The sequence below is a fragment of the Letharia columbiana genome (genome assembly GCF_014066305.1).
Source record: "Letharia columbiana isolate WasteWater2 chromosome Unknown Sc0000007_s0, whole genome shotgun sequence".
Classification (NCBI taxonomy): Eukaryota; Fungi; Ascomycota; class Lecanoromycetes; order Lecanorales; family Parmeliaceae; genus Letharia; species Letharia columbiana.
In genome coordinates, this window is record NW_023501043.1 from 961379 (window position 1) to 984292 (window position 22914).

At 39.4% G+C, this 22914-nt stretch overlaps 5 protein-coding genes across 5 annotated transcripts; 2 read left to right on the top strand and 3 right to left on the bottom strand.

The window, feature by feature from the left end:
• Positions 1 to 7149: 7149 nt before the first annotated feature.
• On the bottom strand, positions 7150 to 9537 carry HO173_003288 (uncharacterized protein; the record flags this gene model as incomplete). The annotated part of the gene is made up of 2 exons (XM_037305215.1): positions 7150 to 7424; positions 8634 to 9537. The coding sequence occupies 2 exons, from the start codon at positions 9535 to 9537 to the stop codon at positions 7150 to 7152; spliced, it is 1179 nt and encodes a 392-aa protein (XP_037168080.1).
• A 3280-nt stretch (positions 9538 to 12817) lies between these two features.
• On the bottom strand, positions 12818 to 15168 carry HO173_003289 (uncharacterized protein; the record flags this gene model as incomplete). The annotated part of the gene is made up of 5 exons (XM_037305216.1): positions 12818 to 13003; positions 13215 to 13408; positions 13460 to 13609; positions 13758 to 14817; positions 14866 to 15168. 5 exons carry the CDS (start codon positions 15166 to 15168, stop codon positions 12818 to 12820), a joined length of 1893 nt encoding a protein of 630 aa, XP_037168081.1.
• Positions 15169 to 15439: 271 nt separating this feature from the next.
• HO173_003290 (uncharacterized protein) lies at positions 15440 to 16649 on the top strand (the record flags this gene model as incomplete). Its single annotated transcript, XM_037305217.1, has 3 exons — positions 15440 to 15455; positions 15549 to 16139; positions 16192 to 16649. 3 exons carry the CDS (start codon positions 15440 to 15442, stop codon positions 16647 to 16649), a joined length of 1065 nt encoding a protein of 354 aa, XP_037168082.1.
• Positions 16650 to 17764: 1115 nt separating this feature from the next.
• HO173_003291 (uncharacterized protein) lies at positions 17765 to 18571 on the bottom strand (the record flags this gene model as incomplete). The annotated part of the gene is made up of 2 exons (XM_037305218.1): positions 17765 to 18135; positions 18400 to 18571. 2 exons carry the CDS (start codon positions 18569 to 18571, stop codon positions 17765 to 17767), a joined length of 543 nt encoding a protein of 180 aa, XP_037168083.1.
• Positions 18572 to 21507: 2936 nt separating this feature from the next.
• HO173_003292 (uncharacterized protein) lies at positions 21508 to 22692 on the top strand (the record flags this gene model as incomplete). Its single annotated transcript, XM_037305219.1, has 1 exon — positions 21508 to 22692. The coding sequence occupies one exon, from the start codon at positions 21508 to 21510 to the stop codon at positions 22690 to 22692; it is 1185 nt and encodes a 394-aa protein (XP_037168084.1).
• Between the last annotated feature and the right edge of the window lie 222 nt (positions 22693 to 22914).

Below are 22914 nucleotides of genomic sequence, written 5' to 3' on the forward strand. Positions count from 1 at the left end.
TTACCTCCCATTGCTATCACCTCCCACACGTCTACGTCTTTACTATCGTCCTTCCTACCGTCCTTCCTACTACGCCGTCGTAGACCCCCCCCTCAATGGCGCGAAAGAAAGCCCCACGCGGGTAGCAAAAAAGCCCGTACACCCTAACTATATGGAGATAAGCGCCTTCCCTTACCAGAATTAGGGGCTATCAAAGTTACTTCTACTTCTTCTAGTGGAAAATGCAATAAGCTACTAGTTCTTTGATAGCACCCTAATCATTTCTACTTATACAGAGGTCTGCACCGAAAGTCCTGCACCCGCCAAGACTCTTGCGCTCAGACTTCGGATAACGCCTTATCTAAAGGGTTACCTGGACAATACGTCTGGAGTTCTTCGGAATCGCACCTAGCCCTAGCCAGGTTTCGGGGCTTACTGCCCCTATCAAGGCTAAAAGAAGTACCTTAAGTCCCATCATGCGCTGTGAGAAGATATTGTTAGGCTTCCCCTCTACAGGGCCGCTTTGCGAAAGTAGGGTTAGGGCTGCACTAGTGCGGGTGCAGGACTTTCGGTGCAGACCTCTGTAGATAGTAACTATTTCTTCTTCTTCTTAAATAGCCTCGTAATAGTAGTATCGCGTTAACTACATTCGATATACGGAGTACAGAGGTCTGCACCGAAAGTCCTGCACCCGCACTAGTGCAGCCCTAACCCTACTTTCGGAAAGCGGCCCTGTAGAGGGGAAGCCTAGAAATATCTTCTCACAGCGCATGGATGGGATTTTAGGTACTTCTTTTGGCTTGATAGGGGCATTAAGCCCCGAAACCTGGCTAGGGCTAGGTGCGATTCCGAAGAACTCCAGACGTATTATCCAGGTAGCCCTTTAGGTGGGGCGTTATCCGAAGTCTGAGCGCAAGAGTCTTGGCGGGTGCAGGACTTTCGGTGCAGACCTCTGTACAGGCTGTTAGAATATCAGGTATGTGATAATAAATTAATGTAGAACAGACGGATTGATTCTCCAAAACCTCTCCGGGGCCAGATCCTAAATACAGTACAAAATCAGGTAGCGGGAAAACATGGTGGCTGGGATGCGCGGGGGCCACATTTCGACACAGGCGTCTGTTAGGGCGCGTTTAGGCTTCTTTCTGGCTATGACGCCTGTAGGATCAGGCTTGGCAAGAGATGGCGTGTTATATATATAGAAGGCTACTCTAGAACGTGTAATAGAATACGCAATAAGTAGCTTATGGAGTTGAATAGCAGGTCCGGAGTTGCTAACGTGCTTGATCGGTCAACGAGAATGACTGGGCTTCGAGACTCTTGGCATACACACCAAAAATTTAGCGGTCTAACCGAATGTAGCATAGATCTGTCGATCAGGGTCTTTCTACAAAACAACAATATTCGTAGAATACCCCGTGAAGGCTCTGGAGAAAGGCCTACAGTGACGGTGTTATTCTGGAGAACCCTTGCGGTAGCCCTACCAATTTTGACCAATCATCTCCATGCGCTAATGTTAGTATGCCAAGAGTCTCGAAGCCCAGTCATTCTCGTTGACCGATCAAGCACGTTATTCAAAAGTCGTTTTTTTTCTACTCATCATAGGGCTGAAATAGGGCTGCAGGGGTAAATAAGTGACTTATTTCATAAGTAGAAGTAACTTTGATAGCCCCTATTCTTCCAATTTTCTCCATTAATAACCTGTCATTTGACCGTCACCGTCTATCACAGCCTGAAGCCTTTCAGGCATACTATTCACACGCTCGTTGATGAATTTCTGAGTTATATGCTCCTCCCAGCCATCCACAATATAGTACTTCGTAGTCCGATCATCCCAATGTGGGAACTTTCGTAGATTCTGCTTGGGAGGCTGCCAGCAGTTCTCAATTGGGGCAAGAGCGGGCGAAGAAGCACAGTTTCTATATGTGTTACGGACAAAGCTCTCAGGACGCTTAGGGTTAAGGTTAGGTACGGGGAAGATTACACGGTTTTCTCGGGCAATAACTAAGCGGATTTATCACAAATCCACCAAAGAAGCCTATTTAATAGTGGGGGTATTTAAACCAATTCAGACTAATCTATTTTATCATAGCTGAAAGTCTAAATATTTCACAATTCCACAGCAAAAAAAAAAGTAGTCTAAAACTCCCTATTATCAGATCAAAAGATTAGCCGAAGATAAAATTATTTTTAATTAAAATAAAATATCTATAATTATTGAAACTAGTAAAAGATAAAGACTCTATAAAATCGATATAAATAAATTTATCTATTTATATATTAAGCGTAATAGAATTAATATAGAGTATAATCTTTTAATATTCTATAATATAATACTTATAAATATATTTATTCGCGATATTTTTAATAAAATCTATATTTATCGCTATTATAAGAAGTCTATTTAGATTCTACTAATTTAAATAATTTATATAAGTATACTAGAGTTAATAAATTAAGTTTAAAAAGTATTATATATTATTAAAATAGTATAAAAAATATGTGCTGGGGCGCGGGCTATTCAGTAGTGAAAAGCTAGTTAAGTATTGTGGGAATATTAAGAAAATCGCTATAATTGAATATATTTACGATACTATATTTAATTAATTCTTTAAATCCTCTCTATAGCGATATCTAAGAAATAGATTATATCGTCGATTAATCTTAGAATATATAAGATTCTCTATAGCCTTATAATCACTGTATCGAATTATAGTAGATATTATCGAGTAGATATATATATTACGATTAAATATTAATCGTTCTAAGAAGGTTAAGCGAGACTCGCTTTATATCTAAGAGTATATATTCTTAAGAGCGTTAAGTAACTGCTTATAACGTATTCTATCGTCGTCCTCGTCGTCGTCGTTATTCTCGTCGTCGTCGTTCTCGTTATTCTTATTCTCGTTATCCTTATCTTTACTCGTAGTAATAATATTAATAATATCGTTATATAGCTTTAAAACAATATTATATTTATAGAGAATCCGAGTATCTTCTAGCTATTCTATTATATCTCGAAGCTCTTTATCTCGCTCTACTTATTGAATATAAATAGAATTCTTTAAATAATAAGTATCGTAGTCTTGCTAAGTAGAAAGATTATAATCTCGATATAAATCTTATATATTAAAGGTTAGACGTTATATAGAATCTTAATAGCGAAATTTGAGATTATCGTATCGAAGAGGAGGATCGAAGAGAAGTCTAATAGATGATTTATTAAAGCCTTCGAATATGTATTAAGAAGGTCTATGAGGTGTTATAGACTAAGGTTGATAGTGTATTATAATATTATAAAGTATAAGATCTTCACGTTATCATGAATTTTAACTTTATTAATTTCTCTGAAATTATAGCTGATTTTGGGAGCGTAATTACGAGAGGGCATGCTTATTTTCCTATTGTTGACGCTTTTTTTAATAACGATTCGCAGTACGTATAATAGTAGAAGAAGAGGTATTATAATCGAAAAGAGTTAACTAAGATATAATTTATAGAGATAGAATTCTTTTAGAGAAGAAATGGAGAGAGACGGAGAAAAAGGTGAGATTACTAATAAAATTTGATGTTCGTAATTAAGAAATTTAGTTACTTCCCGAATAGGTATTTAGCTTTCTCGATTCAGATCTTGATAGTACTTTTTAAAACTTGTCGATAGAAAGAAAGCTAGCTTTTCAATTATTCTAAAGATTAAAAAAGATTAAATCTTAATTATAAGTATTTATAAATATGAAGTTATTATTAAGAAATAGTTTTAAGTAAAATTATATATATGAATAATATATATATGTAATATAATAATAATGAACTATATAGGTCTATAGTAGAAGAAGTCTCTATAGTACCGCAGCGCCAAGGCACTAAGCCCAATCGGGACGCCTAGTAAAGAAATTCGTAATAGTTATCTTTAATTAGAGTATAATTAATTTTATAAAAAATAATTATAATATTAATATCTAAGAGTTTATTAATAGAAAGAAAACTAGTATTTATATTAAATATATATAAAACGTTAAATAGAATAATACTTATATATTTATTTAAAAATAAGTAATTTAAGTTATAAATATTATAATTAAGAGATTAAATTTAACTATTTTTAATATCTCTAATTAAATAAGAGTAAATCTTTTTATAAATAATAAATATTAGATATTTAATAAATAAATAACGAGAGTAACTAGAATTTATTATTATATAAAAATATACATAGATCTATAAAACTAGTAATTATTAAGTTATTATTAGAACTAATATAGATATAATATTAGTATAAGTAAGATAGAATAAGAATAATAAGACTATCGAACTATATAGATAAAAAGAAGATATAATATAATAGAAGATATCTTCGCTAAGGCTCGCTAGGCTATAGAACTAAGTAATATATTAACGATACGCTCGTAATAGTTATATTTTAAATTAGAATCGATAACTACTATATTAAATAACTTCTTTATTATTAGATATATTAGATATATTAAAATTATCGAGATTAGAATTAATATAATAATAATTTAATTTAATTCTTTTCTAAAGTTAAAGCGTTAAAAAGCGCTTTTTCGATACGTCTATATTTACTATTAGAGCTCTTCTCTATAATATTATTAAAATTAATTACGACGATATAAGTCTTCTTCTTCTTTTTCTTATTTAATATAAACTTTTTAAGCTTTAAATAAGAAAAATCTTATACTTAGCGAAGAGATATTTAAAATTATATATAAGGATCTTATATAAAAGATAAGTTTTATAATTAATTTATAAATAATTAATTTTATAGTATTTAGCGAGTTATATATCTTTACTCTTATCGCTATTATTATAAATAGCGTATATAGCGATATTATTATCTTTAAATAATAGTAAATAAATTTCGTTACTTATTATAATATAAATAATCTTATTAAATTTAACGATTTTATTATTATATAGCTTATAGATCTAGATATAAGTTATTATAAAGATATTAAAAAGTCTTTAAATTTTATAAAAAGAAGCTAAATTAGAAAAGGCTTTAATAAAATAAATAATTTATATAAATTAGTAACTTCGATAATAATCTTATAAAAGTTCTTTTTATATTAATAAATATCTTCTTTAAAAAAAGAGTAATATTAACTAATTAGTAAATTAGCTTTATATAAAGATTAAAGCTTTTAGATTTATAATATTTAATAATAGCGTTTAATATTATTTAATTATAATCGATATTAATAAATTAGTAAGTTAGTAACTACTATATTTAAAACATTAGAAACTAATAATATAAGTTTTAAACTTAATAATTCTAATAAAAAGTAAAGAATTATTAAATATAACTAGTTTTTAAAATTTTATCTTTATCTAATATATCGAATATTAAATTTTAACATAGCGATAGAGATTAGAGAAAAACTATTTTTATTAAATTAAGATTAATTAAAAGTATTAGCTATAAAAATCTATAACTAATTATTTAAATCTAATATTATTAAAAGATAGTCTAGATAATAATATATAGAATATTAATAAAGAGAGCGATAGCGATAATAATAATAACGATTTAGCTACTATTTTAGATAAAATAATAAATTTAAAGAATAATTATAAGAGTAACTTTAAATCGAGTAAAATAAACGTCTTAATATAAAGGTTATATAATTTAATATCGCTTAATAAATTAAATATATCTTTACTAGCTTTGAATTTAAATTTATTAAATTTATCATTTAATAAAGTAAAGAAAATTAAATATATTTTTTAATTATTATTAAAGTTTTAAAAGATCTTATTATTAATATTAATTAATTATCGCTTTTAAACTTTAAATTCTTATATAAGAAATAAGAAATATTTATATATAAAGCTATAATAAATATAGATAATATAATTAAAATAAAAGATATTTAATAATAAAATTATATCGAATATAGTTATTATAGATATATTAATCTTCTTCTTAAAGAAAGATTAAATTTTTTTTTATATTACTTATTTTGAAATTTAAACTTAGAATATCTATATCGCTAGCTATTATTATAAAATCTTAAAAATTATTCTAGCTTTATAATTACGATAATAAAATATATATAATCGCGAATAAAATATTCGATAATAGAGCTTTAGCCTTCTCTTTTGAAAGATTTTAAAAGATTTAGAAATTAATATTAATAAAGAATTCTTATTATTTTAATCTTTAATAAACTTATAAGTATAATAAAAGATAGTAATATTAGCTCTAAAATACTTTAAATTATAATTAAACTATTAATATTAATATCTAATTATTTTTAATTAATAATTATTAGTTTAATAATTAATATATAATTTTAAACTTAATATTAATATAAAGTAGCTCTACTTTTAATAAAGTTAAGTATTTTAACTTAATAGAGATTAATAACAGCGCGTAATAGATCTAGCGATGTGATATTATATGTAAAGCAAATGCTTCACAGTAATTATCGTATGTTAGGTCTCTAGAGTATTACAGCATATAATTCGTGAAATGCGCTTAGTAATCCAAATGTAGGCCTTCTGATTGGCCAAATCCATAGTCTTGGCAATATCTTGCGGAGAAAATTCTTCAAAACCTACCATTTCTTCATCAATTGACCTCCCACCAAGCATGACGATGATGTGGGGCCTGACTACGAGGTAGACGCGTTGTTGGAAGCTCCCATAGCTCCCATGGCTCCTGCACGTACCTCGGATCTGTATAGCCTCATTTCTTGACTCGCAAGAGTACCCTCAGTAGGACTAGATTACACGGAAATGGTACCTCTCAACAGGTGGATTCCAGGCCAAATTTTAAATACCCACTAGTGCCCTACTAGCGTGACCGTCAGACCAATTGCTTTGCAGTAATTTCACGTGTAATTACTGAAAGTGTAATTACTGCAAGGCTTTTGGTCACATCGCTAGATAGATCACGAGCAATGACTTTGTTAGTAAGGAACAAAAGCATAATCTCCCCTTTTAGTCTTGGCATATCAATCACGCTTGTCCAGGTTGTGCACGCAATCGTCAAGCCGCCTACAGCCGCTCCTTCCATTGCCGCACTCTGACACCAGGCGAACAGGCTACCTGCCTGGACCAACCCGAATAATCCTTGCCAAGACGCGGCTGCTGTGCCGGCTGCAGGTCCCAATGCCTCAAATCCCGCTGCGCCGAGTACAGGTACCGTTAAACCCGATCTTCCAGCAGAGCTCTCTTGGACCTTGCAGCTTCTGCAGGATCGTCATACCTTCGGTCCTGCTCTAGCGCTATTGGAAGCCAGCAGTTATGCTCCAGAGCCTGTTCGGCCGACCACCGATCCTGAGGCCTCCATATGAGCAACTTCGAGACCAGGTCGACAAGAGGCTCGCCGTCAGTTCCCCTAACGTAGGAAGCACGTAGAGTCCTGAGAATCGATGCGAGCTGATCCTGCGTGATCTTCGAAAAATTTCGGGGCTTGTAACCTAGGACTTCGGCGATTGCAAACCCGTAAGCCCATCAAGTCTCCGCGAATTGTGGGAAAAAACGGGTAAAGATAATAATGGAGAAGAGCCCTTAATACCCCCCCAAAACCCCCCCCGGGAATTTGAAAAAAAAACCCTAAAAGAAAAAATTTTTAGGGGCGGTTTTTTCCCCCCCCCCCCAAAACCCCTTCCCCAAAAACCCCCACCTCCCCCTCCCGGGGGAAAAAATAAAAAAAAAAAAAACCTTCTCTTCAAAAAAGCCCCCCCCCCCCCCCTTCCCCCCCACCCAATTAACCCTCTTTTTTTTTTCTCTCTCTAAAACAAAAAAAAATAAAAAAAAAAAAAATTTTTTTTAAAAAAATAAAAAAAAAAAAAAAAAAAAAAAAAACAACCCACCCCCACAAAAAAAAAAATAAAAAAAAAAAAAAAAAAAAAAAAAAATTAAAAAAAAAAAAAAAAATTAATTAATTAAAAAAAGTTTAGCTCTCTTTCGAGTCAATTTCGACACCGCCTTTCTCAATCAACAACTGAACTATATTTTCGTGCCCCATACGTCTCGCCTCCGCTAATGGGTACCTGCTTAAGTGAATCACGAGAGAAGCATGCGACCAAATATTGAGCCCAGGACTCTATAACATCTTCTGACGGCCATCGACAAAGGCCGAGCAGGTCATTTTGAGGTATCGCTGTTTCTCCACAATTTCAGCATGTGAAGTCTATTTTGTTGCGTAACTTAGGAAAGGGAAGCGTCTATGAATCTCTGTTTCGGCTTCTCGCCGGGCTTTTATATTGTCGTCGCGGGGAAATCGTTTAATATCGCCGAGCACTTCCTCCAAGGTCACGTACTTGACACATGACCTTGATATCCGGAAATGCGCTAGGCCGACCACATTCTCAGACAAAGATTCGGGAAGCTTTAGCAATTTGTTCTGTTCTAGATAGCAGTTGACATCACGAAACCAAGAGTTGGAGCTATCAAGCTTTTGCAGTCCGCTCTTAATGAAATAGTCCTTGACGGATTGATGAATGAACTACACGGTCTGTCGATTTTGATACTCCACGGTTTCAGCCAATCCCCCGGAAAGACTGGTCACTTTGCTTCTCATCTGTTCATCGTCCTCTGCAAAGTCCATCGATTTCTGGCAGTCTCGAAGTGACTTGGATTCGTTGGTAATATCCACAATCATTGCAAAGCGTAATTCCTCTAACGATAGAGGCCTTTCTCAGCGAAGCATACCCATTGCATCAGTTGCACTGCTCTCTTTTGCTTTTGGTCTTTGATCAGAGACAGAATATGTTCGTAAAGATCACTCAACTCGCGCGGTATCTTCTCGATCTCTTGGCGGATTTTTCTTACGTTTTCACCATCCTGTTGCGATTTGATGATGATTGGGATAACAAGAATAACCCATTGAACAATACCTAAGGCTTTCCCCTTGATCTCTCTCTCAAGCTCCGCCTTGTCTGTGTCCGAAAAGTGATCCTTCAGATTTTCGTGGGCATAGGTTGCTATATCTTCCTTGTTTTCGTCTTCAATGCTGATTTTCAGAGCATCCTTCGGTACCACAACGGGGTAATGCCGACAAGAAAAGCATATTTGGAAATTGGCTCCGGTGGAAGACGGCAGTTCAGTTAGCTTCTTGAAGTATTTCACCAACTCTGCAGCAACGTCTTGACCGGCTTCGTCGAGCGCATCGACGTAAATCCGGATCGAGCGATTTCTGGAGGGATTGGGAATCCAAATTTCCAGGAATTTTCGTAGCTCTTTCTCTGCCCATTCATGGTCTGATCTCTCCTTTTTACATCTCTCTTTATGTATCGGAATGAAAGCGGACAGCATGTCGGGGTCTTGATTTAGAAGCTGCTGCAAAAGCGAGCGGAACAGGCCATATGAGCTCTTTTGAAGGTCACTACCTCGACCGAAGAAGAAGAAGGAAGCTATGACATCGTTGCTGTGAGGCGCTTCCTCAAGAGCTTTCTCAAGAGCTTTCTCAAGAGCTTTCTCAAGAGCTTTCTCAAGAGCTTTCTCAAGAGCTTTCTCACGAGCTTTCTCACGAGCTTTCTCAAGAGCGTAATTGAGTAGCGTCGACTTCCCTGCCCCAGGCTTTCCCATAATCCAGAGTAGTGTGTGAGGCTGAGCGAGCCAATCTGTATAGTTCTCATGTTTCAACAGCTATGCACATGTTTTGGTGGCTGCGTCTGCTACACTTGCTTGTCGCTGATTTATATTCTGAAAGGACAGGGACCTGAGGTAATCTATTCTCAAAGTTAGCATAAAGCGGAAACCGCGTATCCATACTGTGAAATCTGACCTTGCTCATCCTGAGTCTTCTCCCGCGCCCTCAGGGTATTTTGTTTTGATAGAAAACACGTTAGCTTAATCGTAAAATAAACTCAGGCAAGTCCGATATAGGATAGTATTGCCGTTATCACCGACACTTACCATCGGCTTCTCCCTTAGCTTTTTTCGCCTATTTGTTGATCCACTGAAAGTTATCCCGATAATCTTGATCCTCCCGACTGGGTAATCTTTGCATATTACGATGATCTGTCTCAGAACCTATCCGCTGAGATCTTTTGATGATTGTAGAGTTTTTATTAACGACCTGAAGGTTAAATAGTATTAGTATCGCTCTAAGATTTAAGATGGGACTACAGCGCTTATATGCATGATATTGATCGGCATGCCCCAAATTTGTATTTTTACGGCTTTATAAACGCACACAGTATTTTCTATCTTTGGCCCCACGTTGTTAAGGTATGCCATGAATCCCTTGTATAGGTTTTCATTAATGATCGATCCAGGTTTAGTAATCTCAAGTAGAATATTGCTTAAACCTTTCCAAAAACCGAAAAGAGACTTTATCTGTCCTGGAAGGGCCATGCCAGCGCCTTTATGTGGTATTTCAAGGAACAACTTAATCGTAGTCCGACTATTCGCTTCTATGAGCGAAGCGAATAGTCGGACTACGATTACCTGCGGACACAGTCCCCCGTCAATGATTTGCAGCTAAAATAAGCCTCCCGGGCAACTACGCTTTAGCTCCCGCCACCCTTTGATGCAGCCCCCACTAAATTTTGGCACGGTGTTACGTCGCTTAGTTACTAATCTCAGTGGCCCCACGCAGTGGGTCTGAGCAGGAAACCCTGCCAAGCCTCATTTTTTTGGTGGTTTGGCTGATATGAGATATTTACCCTTGCGTATATATCAGCATTAGTAACTTTCGGGGTAGCTTTGGCCCGGAGCGAGCTACCCCGAAGCTACCCCGAAGCTACCCCGAAACTATTTTAAAGACTTAATAATCTATAACTTCGATATATTATTACTCGATAATCGAACTATTACTTTTTATAAAAATTTATAAATATATTCTTAATATATATAATAATAATATATCAAATTTTCTAAATTTGAAGTTCGAAGTCTTTAAAGTTATTAAGCTTTTAAATTTCTTTTCTAAAAATCTTAAAATAATATAATAATTAAATAAATTAAAAAATAATATTAATAAAACCTTATATATCTTAACTTATATCTATAAATTATAAAATATTAATTTAAAATTATAAATTAATTAATAAATTAATTAAGATAATAGCTTAGATAAATTAAATTTAAGTAAATATTTAATAAATAAATATTTATAAAAACTAATCTAGCTTATTCTATAATAATATTCTTAAATAAACTTATAAATATAACGAACATTTTAAGATTATTTTTAAGATTTTCTCGATATACGTTAAAGAATAAGAGGGGGGTTAAAAGTATAGTTTTTAAAACTCTAATTTAAATCTTCTAAAAATAATTAATTAAGATATTTTATTGAAAATCGAAAAAAAAAATCTAATTCTACGATATTTAAATAGTTATTTTATAGAGAATTATTTTTTTATTAGAGTGCGTAGTAAAAAGTTATATATAAAAGAAACTACTTATTTTCTATTTCGGTCAATTTTAATAAGGATCCTATATAAAATAACGATTAATATAGCGATTTTAGAATTTTCTACTTAGACTCTAGAGAGAGGGTATATCGTAATGAGCTTGCGATGTGATTGACTCTCGAAGCGAGGAACGAGTGTAGGGCTGGCCATAGGGTACCTCGCTAAGCGAGTTTAAATACTAATACTACTTACTTACTATATATTTTTACTACTTATTAATTCTATAGTAAAGAACTTAATAAATAATTAGTTAATTAACTCGTATTCTCCTTCCTAGACTTTATAGCCTTCGCCTTCTTTCTCGCTACCGCCTTCTTTCTATTAGTCGCTCGCTTTATCTTACCCTTTATCTCGCGTCGTTATTAAGACTTTTATCTAGCCTATCTATCGATCTTCGAAGCTATCCCTCGCTTAATCCTAGTTATTATTAAAGAAGTAGAATTAGAATTCTCTAGTATTAGAAGTCGTTATTATTAGCTACGTTAATTAGATTATAATAAAAGAGATAGAGTAGTAATTACGAGAGAGAGAGGAGGAAAATCGTTAAAATCGTCGATATTAGTAAAATTATTTAAGGATAATTCTAATATAAATGAACTCGAGGTTCTAATATGATCTTTAGAAGATAGTTAATCGAGGTTTTAAGTAGGCTAAGTATCTAAGAACTCGATACTATTACTATCGCAGCGATAGTAACTTTTCGGTGTTAGGGCAGCCGAAAGGAGCTGGTTTTGCCAGAACACTGAGGGCCCTTGGACCCTTCCCCGGATCAACCGTCGGACCGAACTTCAGGAATCAGGATCTGATCTATGGCGCCGCGACAGGGTTCTTTTTTAGCTGTCCTCCACGAAGGTTCTGTCACATCTTTAGCATTGACTTCGCCCTTGGTGGGAGGGCAGTGAACATAAATAGAGGCATGGCACCCTCTGCTTCTGCTGCTGCTGAATATCAGCACCACCTTTCTTTCCTACCGTCCCCAAGTGAAGCCGGCTTCACTTACTCATCTCGTCTACCGTCATCGCCCTTCCTGCAGCCACGTCGCGTCACATTCACATCCTAAACGCCCTCCACCCTCTATCCTTGACTGTTTCGCCGTGAACATCCTCCGTTGCAGCAGCGGGACACCATAGCGGTCAGCAAAACAGCGCAGGCACGTCGCAAGACTACCAAACGACCATCGAATTACTACAAGAACCTTCGCCGAGCGCTTACAGCAAAGGGTCGGACTGCTCCGAAGCATGTTGACAACACCAAGAAGAGCAAAAAATCACTCCTTAAGAAGTGATGGCTAGCAATTAGCCCCGGCATTGTCAAAACCAATGCCCTCCCCCTCGAGAATCGATCACGCTTGCCTCCCGAATTGCCAACACACATGGACCGCGAGCATTGGCGAAGAAACGATACATACTGTCAGGGACATAGCTTAGGGCGAGGAAATAACATTCTCATATTCCCATACCGGCCCTTCGAAATCTCGACGTGGGCACCTCCAAAAGAATTTCGGCTTCGATTGTACCTGCAGCCTTTGCAGCCTTTGCAGCCTCCCAGCAACCAAACGCGTGCTTAGTGACAACAGATTGGAGGAGGTCGAACATCTTGACGACGTCATCGGTGACGGCGCACATCTCATGCTGCATCCTCAGCAGCATCTCCAAAGGGTACATACACTCATACGGCTACTGAAAGCGGAGCAAATCTCGGATGCTAGGCTTCCAAGGGCATACTACGATGCACTCCAGACCGTTATAGCGCACGGAGACCAGGCGAGGGCAAAGGTCTTCGCCGAAAGAAAATATGCTGCGAGGTTGAGCTGCGAGGGTGAAGATAGTCTGGGGACCTTACAGATAAGGCTCCTAACAGAAAATCCGAAAAGCCCATCGGTTGTTTGGGGCGTCGAAGCAGTGGAGACGAAAGTTTCGAAGGGATTAGGAGACGAAGAGTCCGAGAAATGGCTTTGGAGACAAATATGTAGATGATACGAGATGGTGATGAGTAGCGATAATGAACTCCTGGGGGTAGCGGTGATGCCGGTGGCTCTAGCAATTTAGTGGCCTGTCCGGATAAGAGGAGTCAAGGACGTCTCATACTCGGAGATTGCGCATCACTTCTGCATGATCCTGCGGCAGAATCCGTGTTATCGGTAATGCACGACAGCTGGATGGGGTTGTGCTGGTAAACCAGTTTCCGCACGCCATCATCGCCGCAGATGTGCCTCTTTGCACTAGAGCCTGGGTTCTCTATAGATGACTTGTGAGGCTTCAGGTCTCCTGCTTGGCCTCTTGCTAACTTGAGACGCTTTCTTGGATTGCCGATTCAAGGAGACTTTAGGTGGAAGATTCGTTTGGGCTCTGACCGGAGTTCTGTGACTGGAGCTAGTAAACGTACCAACGTCCAGGGCAAGCTCGTCAGCTGACGTCTCAGATTCTGGGTGAGTGGCCTCGTTTGATGACAACGACACGAAGCTATCTGTGGATGAAACCAAGCTTGATTGTCCCGGATCTAGCGTCTTGCCGTTCGCCGCAGTTATGAGCTCTTCCCGTTTCTCTTTTGCCCAGTCCCTGGCGTTTCTCAATGCGCCAGCTCCTTGTCGGAAGGTATCCGTAGCATCGGTCATAGCGAACGACCTGAGCTGGGTCATGCGGTATTCAATAGAATTTGTAGGACTTTCGGACGCAGTGGGATGGGTTGTATACATGGTGAGGAGGCCACTATGATGATAGGTTGATGTGATCGTATACATATTGTTGTCGAATAGCGTCTCCTGACCGATGTATGACCGCAGCTCGTGTACCCCCCGGGCACCCACAGCACCGTCATATAAAGCTTGTAGCTTGCATACGTCTGTAGTCCCCTTTGGACCTTTCGCCTCCGTGAAGAAGTTGGGCAAGCACGGTGCGGCGGTATTCGTCGACGGCACGATGTAGGGCCCTAGCTCTTCCCGGATCTGCTTTTTGAATTCCGCGGGACGGCTTCCGTCGTAGAAGTCTGGCTTGGCCTTGGTGATAGAGCCATCGGTCAGGTGTTTGAGGTTTCCGAAGAGAAGGTTCTCCTGCGAGGGAATGTCGGCGGTGCCAGCAATGATCGGGAATGCTTTGCTCATCACAGTGTTTTCAGTCAAAGCCTGCATGTTCGTTTTTTCAAACTTCCGAAACGCTTCACGAGGAAAGCGTGATGGCGAAAGAGAAGGCCGTGGCTGCGCTAGCCTCTCATTTATTTCCTCCCAGTTATCCGGATATACGGAGCCATCGTCATCATCATAGTCGTATCCATAAGGATAAATGCCATGATCAATGAGATGCTGCTCGAAGGCAGGGTCATATGCAGAGAATTTCTTCGTCTTCGAGGAAATATCCGATTCTCTTCCAGTCTTAGCTCGTTTCCTAGAACCCGATTGACTTGACGACATCGTTCGATTGGAAGGAACGGCGGTTTGGGGTTCTGGATACTGGCATACAGTCAGAAGGCAATTTCAAAAGGATTGGATGGAACTTACAGCTCTCAGATTCTCAAGGCTTGGTCCACCGTGTCTTGCGAAGCGCTTGAGCTGTGCAAGGTCAATGTCTTCCTTGCCAGTCCGATCAGGCGGTAAAGAAGCAGCAGGCCACTCTGTTCTTCGATCAAACTCTCGAAGAGTGCGAGGAGTAAGCCACTGCCGTGACAAATTATCCCAAAACCAGCTGGGTGTCCTGTGTCGTTGCTGCTTCTCGAGCTTTCGCCGTTTAGCGACGGGCGGTGGTGAAGAGTCAGTCGTAGACTCTGCTTCAACATACAGCTGTCGCTTTCGACTGCCGGGCATTGGAGTTTTCTCTAAAGGCAATGAATCTCAGACTTATGACACGTCTTTTTCCAGTGGATGATGGACAATCAAGAACGAGATGCAGATAGCGCGCGTCTCCGACAGCCACGCTAGCGTATGAGTCATTTCGCCAATCAATGGAGTGACTGCTGCCTGGAAAACGCTGTATGCGCCGGATAACCACCCAGACCTTTTGATTGCTCGAAATAATAGTGTGGGCACCTTGTGCACTGCAGCTTCAAGCCTGCACCCACGTCTACCGGATTCACAAATGGGGAACTTGGTGAGTAGGTTGTGCTCTTCGATCTTGCCTCTCACCTATCCCTGACAAGACATTGCCACGATGTACTGACACCTCATCAGGATTTATGTATCGCCAGTAAATGTCGGCTGCAAAGGAGGATCGGTGGGGGCAGCTTCGGCACTGTGTACATGGGTAACAGATGCGGATAGCCCAAGCCACTTCTTGAGGCTCATCACACGCAAGGAACCAACATCGATACCGGTGAAGACGTCGCTATCAAACTCGAACACGTATCTATCGATCCCTCCTTACTGGAAGGCGAAGCCGATACCTATCGATCCTTTTTCTGACGGTGTCGGTATTCCACGAGTCCACGCTTATGAGACGGAGTGTGAATACAATACTATGGTGTTTGATCTTCTGGGGCCGAGTCTGGAAGACCTTTTCAACTTCTGCGGTCGCAAGTTCTCTCTCAAGACTGTGTTGATCCTCGTCGACCAGCTCATTCGTCGTCTCGAATATATCCATTCCAAGAGCGTCATTCATCGAGACATCAAACCCGAGAACTTCTTGATGGGTGTGGGGAAGCAGGGGAATCGGGTTTATGTGACGGATTTGGGCCTCGCCACGGAACGCCTTACTGCTCAGATCAACGCCGGTCGTGCCCGGAATCCACATTTAATTGGCACGGCCCGTTTTGCCAGCATCAACGGTCATTTAGGTGTTGGTAAGTGTGATATCCTCGGTTCTTGCTGCGTAAAGACTAACGCCTAGTCAAGTGCAACATTGCTGCGATGATTTGGAATCCCTCGGGTACATGCTTCTCTACTTCCTCCGGGGCTCTCTCCCATGGCAAGGTCTCATGGCCACAGATCAGACGCAAAAGGAAGAACTTATCTTGGAGGAAAAGAGAAGGATCAATACAGAGGATCTGTACGCGGATCTCCCTCAGGAATTTGCGGTTTATTTCGACTACATCCGTTCTCTTGATTTTGACGAGAAACCGAAATATTCCAATCTACGCAAAATCTTCCGTGATCTCTTCGTGCGCGAGGGCTTCGATTATGATCATGTGTATGATTGGACCATCCTCGAATATCTGAGAAGGAATTGTAAGGCGAGATGCCTTACCGGAGGGAGGTTCAGAAGGGAGCTTATCGGGGTTGACAAAGCAATAGCTATAAGGTCACGGCAGATCGGTATGGATACAAAGAGACAACGTGCTCGGCTTAGCTGAAAGCTGCATCGATCACTGAAAGACTTTGGATGAATGACACCGGTCCAATCCCAACTCTTAATCCATCCCAGCTTTCCACAATCCAGTTTCTCTACGCTCCTCCACCGCCGGTCACCCACTAGGCAAATAGTGGCGGCCTGGTTGCCAGTGGGTTTATGTTGGGAGAAGATCCTTCGTGGCCGGCGATGTGGTTAATCGCACGATGCCATCTACTCTGAGGAAAGATTCATACGCCGTTCATTTCGGTCTTTAACCAGTACCGAAAGGCCCTTGATTAGGCTAAGATGTTGGAACAGAACGGGTGCGCTCATGAGACAAGTACTGAGATTGCTGAGTCGCTCAGCGCGATCAGGGTTTCCTATTGGTGTCAGATCGATAACTTCTTGACTGCACTCGATTGCCTGCGTAAGATCTTCTCACTTCCCTTCTCTTTGATATGTCATATCTATAGGCGCAATGAGAACATTATATTTGAAGGGATCCGCATGCGAAAGCTGATATCATTAGGACATACTGTTGCCGCTGTGATCTATCTGACTTAAAGCCGTTTTCAGAGCTTAGCAGCAGGGTCACGTATAACATGTATCGATCCACTGATCACGATCACAAAGATTGTGTGTTAAAGAGGTTGTGAATCAACAGGAAAGGCAGAAAATGCCTTACGCAGCAAAAGCAAAAGCGCAGCAGTTTACCAGAAGGAAACCAAACTTAATGAAAAAGGCAGATCAGCTAGCGCGATTATGTCACGCAGACGTTGCATTGATTATCCGCAGAAATGGAAGGTATTATACTTATCGATCGACTAGTTAAGAATAGTGGTCTCCCAGCATGACAGAAATCGTACGTATGAACCCGATGTATCGATATATGAGCTAATTCGAGCTTAGGAAGCCTCGTACCCGTTACCTGTCAATCTACTGTCCAAAGACTTTGATTACACCATTCGTGAGATTCCGCATAACTCAAAGGTGGAGGACCTGTCGAATGAGAGGTCTGGTTCAGTCGAGACTTCGGAAGGCACATGAATGTTGAGGGATCTGATGTCGCACCGCATGAATTTAGCAGTATGTGTAATGCTATACGGTAGCGACGTTGAGGAAGATGAGACAACAATGTCACCGAAATTCCCTATCTGTGCTTGCTTTCGTAATGGTCTTTAAATGTTTTGACTTACCCTTCCCTATCGTGTTGTACTTCTCTGCCGAGCTCGAGCCATTACTGACTGGCTTCTCTTTTCCAGTCTTTATAGCTTCCCGCACTTTATGCCTTGTTTCCGTCTTCGCTAGTTTCTCCCTCAATTCTCCTTCACGCTCCCTTCTCTCCATAATCTTCTTGCGAAACTCGTCAATAATCTGGCTCTGCTCCATCTGCTTCAACAGATTCCCTTCCAACATTTCGGACTTCTCCACTTTCTCTTCATCTCCTTGGCACACCGCCTTTGCGACTTCTTCGGACGCTTTTTGGCATTGCTTATAAAGGTCCTGGACTTCCACTTTTGTCAGAGTTGGGAAAGAGAGATCGTCGACGGAAAGGAACATCAAAGACGGGCGTGGAAGACAGCTAAGATTGATGGCAAAAAGCATAATAGACCAAAGATATCTTAAAACAAATACCGAGCAGAGACCTCATTAGAGATTACGGCTCTAATTGGGTGTTTAAAAGGATTGTTTGGGCTAGACAGATACTGACTCTCCTCATATCTTTTGAATGCTGCTCAAATTGCGACTAATCAACTTCGTCGTTGGATGACTTAATCCTCTAAGCTTCTTATAACCCGTTAATGCTCGCAGATACATCTTCTCGGCCTCTGCCAGGTTGCCCTGATCTGCATAAAGATTGTCCAAATTGTTGACGGTATCGAGTGTGGATGTATGCTCCGGGGCCCATGCTTTCTCGTATCCATCCAACGCTCGTCGATACATCGTCTCCGCCAACGCTAATCTGTTCTGATTACTAAAAACATGCCCAGGTAATGGTAAGCAGTGTAGGACTCCTCCCTGGTTTCCAATTCCGGCTTTGAAAGAGCATGGATATAGAACGCCGGTTAGAGGTTTGTTGGAACCTTTATGGCGCGTAATGTGGGCTTTCAGATATAAAAAGAATTTCTAAACTAAGTCTTATAGATATTTATAGGCAAGGAATTCAGATATCGCTCATCAAAGACCGCTCATCAAATTTACTCGACAGCCCCATCAGCCCTAATAAGAAAGAACGGTTATGAATTTAATTCATAGGCCTTTACTCGTAGAAAATAAAAAAGTTATTCTAAAATCAAATAATGTGTACCTGTTTTTTGATTAGGGTTGTCCGGCTGTCGAGCGATCTTTGGTGAGCGAACTTTGGTAAGCGATACTCCGTTTCCACCCCCATTTACACGTTACCCCCATTTGCACGCTCTAAAATCCGATAAATCCGACGCAACACCAAAATACCTACCTTTTATTAAATTAATATAATAATAATAATATTTTATTTCTATTAAGACTTTATATTAAAGAATTTTAACTATTATTTATTAAATTTAATTAATCTATTATATTTTAAAAAAATTATTACTTTCTCTTTCTTTATCTCTTCTTCTATTAGCTCTTATATTTCTTCTATATCTTATTATATTAAAATCTCTAATATAATCTTTAATAAAGCTCGTTATTATAGTAAATAATATTATATTTATTTCGCTATTAGTATAATAATAATATAAAGTTTAATAAAAGTAATATATTTTATATAAGAGATATAAAAGATATAATAATCTTTCTTAATATTACTTAATTACTTTTAAATAGATTTAAATTAAAACTTATTCTTTATCTTAATATATTTATTTATATTAGATTTTATTCTTTTCTAATTACTTTAAATTAATAAATTATTAATAGTTATTTAAAGTAATAACTTATTAATTAATATTAAATATATACTTTATTTTTATTCTTAATAGTATTTAATTTATATTTAATTTTTAATTTATAAAATTAATTTATTAATCTAATTTATATATTAATAATATTAAGAGTTTAAATATAAAGTTATTTATAATATTATATTAAAGTTTAAAATAAAAATATCTATTATATTAAAATCTTTAAATCTATTAAATAATAATTATAATATTATAATATTAGCTATTATAATAAAAATATAATAAAAAACTATTTAAATCTTATAGTATTAGCTATTATAATAGAATATATTAATAGATTATTTAAATAGATATTAGTGGTAGCTATAGTAATGGTGGCTACCTATATCGAATTTGTCGAATTTTGTTACGAGCGTACCCTTGACACACCACTCAGCCCTATGGCTAGCGGGCCTTGGCGGAGGCATCCCCTACTATATCATGCCTCCTTCCCACATACATAGTTCGGTAGCCTTATTATCCTAGTTCTACCTCACCCATACTGGTATCGTACCTATGCTGGTCCTGACATTATAATAAGGCTCCTTCGTACACCCGGCGAAGAGAAACACATACGGGCCAATCAACGCACACTCACGCCCATTCGGATTAGCGGACGAATGGTTAATAAACAAACGCGCTGGCAAGGGCTTTGTCAAGATACTAACTTGAGACCAAGACACCACGACCGGTTGAGGTCAAGACAGGAACTTGAGGTATCGTATCCTTAGGTCAGCCCACCAAACGGGTAATTCGTTTCGGCATGACGGAACGGCCTCTGGACAGCAGGAGGGATAAAGCACCGCTGGACCATTCGTAGGATTAGCGAATCGAAAAGAACTCATCAAACCAACCCACCACAGTGAGCCTGCTACAATGGCGACGGGAACAGACCCGGCAACACGATTACGATCCGACCTCTTCACTGAGCATGTCGACAACACACATAGTGAGCCTGCTACCAAATGGCATTCAACACATTCGATTCTTTCCCTACCTCCCTACCACACCTACGAATCGATAAAAGGATGGAATGGAGGATGGACTTGATGGCAAGAGCATGGGAGACACAGGGCAAATCTACAGTGAAGCTCCCAGGCCAGGCTGCCAACAGGTGTTGGAGAATGACACATGCATGCGTTGGATTTTCTTCAATTCTACCGATGGACTTGATGGCAAGAGCATGGGAGACGCAGGGCAAATCTACAGTGAAGCTCCCAGGCCAGGCTGCCAGTAGGTGTTGAAAGCGAAAAAAAAAGTGGAGGACTATGACAAGCAGACTGGGCAAGGAGAAGAATTCGGAGAATCTTGCTGGCACGCAGGCAAGATATAACCAATATCTCCAGGATCTCTAAAGGACATGGCAGGCATGGCAGGCATGGCAGGCATGGAACAGTCAAGACCAGCATGCGATCCGGCAAAACCTCGGACATGGTGTTTTTGAACGAATTGAAACCATCCGATGTTTGACTGCTACACCTTGGCAAATCCTCTCCGGTCGAGGTCTGCAGGGACTATGGATGTTTGGAGATATAAGGCAAGCAATGGGCCTGCATCTCCGGTCTACCAGCCATGGGGGCCATGGCTATTTGAGAGGGGGGGGTAGTGTTACGAGCGTACCCTTGACACACCACTCAGCCCTATGGCTAGCGGGCCTTGGCGGAGGCATCCCCTACTATATCATGCCTCCTTCCTACATACATAGTTCGGTAGCCTTATTATCCTAGTTCTACCTCACCCATACTGGTATCGTACCTATGCTGGTCCTGACAAATTTAAGAGCGTGCAAATGGGGGTAACGTGCAAATGGGGGTGGAAACGAGTATTGAATTCCTTGCCTTTCACCAGGTGTCGACAGAAGTCTGAAACCCGAGGTTTACCCGGCTACTGCGCGCTTCCCCACCAAAACAAATAATCATATTCTTGACTACTCTTAAGAATCGATATTACATTATGAAAGTACCTTATACTCCTACACGTAATCCTCCTCTAGCCAATCACGAAGCTATCACTCGTCGTAAGGCCAAATTCTTTAAAGCCTTTGACTCCCGAGCCCCCGGTCGATTGCTTCAAGACGTATGTTATGACAAGGGAATCGAATACAGTACAGGCAAAACATGGCTACGAAGACGAAGAATACAGGGATCTCCTAGCACAAGACGTTCCGGAAAGCATCGCCCTGGACGTACTCCGAAGATTCCCACAGAACCCTTGCAGAAAATGGTCGATCCAGCGGAGAATCCTGTACGCAGAGAGCCATTTCTTGTCCAATTGGAACATTTCGGAGTCAATACAAGCGAACGTACCCTTCAACGATCACTACGAGCTCGGACCAATGACGCTCAGCTATACAAATGTGCTCAGGTTAAAACAATTAGCGAGTCAAATTTGAAACAGCGACGGGAATACGGTGCACGGAATCTCGGACAAACAGTGGAGGATCTTTGGCAATACGTGGTGTTTACGGATGAGGCTCATTATTCTCGTAATGCAATACCGCAAGACCGTGTGTTACGAGAACGGGGTACTCGATATGACGTTAAGAACCTTCAAGAATTGCCTAATCTCGAACCATGCTCCGTTCATGTTTCGGGGAGTATCTCCTGGCACCACAAAGAGATTACTATCTACCATGACGAGAACGACCCCCCCGATGTGAAGATTCCGAAGCCTCGCAAGCCCATAAGACGTCCCAAACGTGAAACCACTCCAGAATACGAGCAACGTGTCGAGGATTGGAAAGAATCGCTACCACACGACCCGGAAATCAAAGAATCGGGCAATTCAATGACTCAGAACTACTATGTCGATAAGCTTCTACCAGGCCATATCGAGAAGGTACATCACTTACGTACGCAATTCGGCCGAGGTATTTTAATGGAGGATGGTGATGGAAGTCATGGCAAGAAATCTGGACCAGTCGGACGTGCTAATCAACTACGTGAGGCCAATTGGATTGAAACACTTGAGCACCCTGCCCAATCACACGACTTGAACCCGAAAGAGGGCATTTGGAATATGCACAAGGCCAGAGTTCATCGCCGCAGACGTCGAAACAACTTGACGGAGTTGATACAGGTTATTTTCGAGGAATTTAAGGAGATTATCATGTATGAGGTCCGGGCTCGTATCGCTTGAAATGCCTTGGCGATATCGACAGCTAGTAGAAACAGGTGGTAAACGTATTGAATTATTATTATGGTGATATTGTGGTGGAATATGTACATTAGATTCTCAGCTTTCTCAGTAGCCGGGTAAACCCCGGGTTTCAGAGTTCTGTCGACACCTGGTGTTTAAATATCTATAAGACTAAATTTAGTAATTCTTTTTTTATCTAAAAGCCTATACTATCTTCTATAA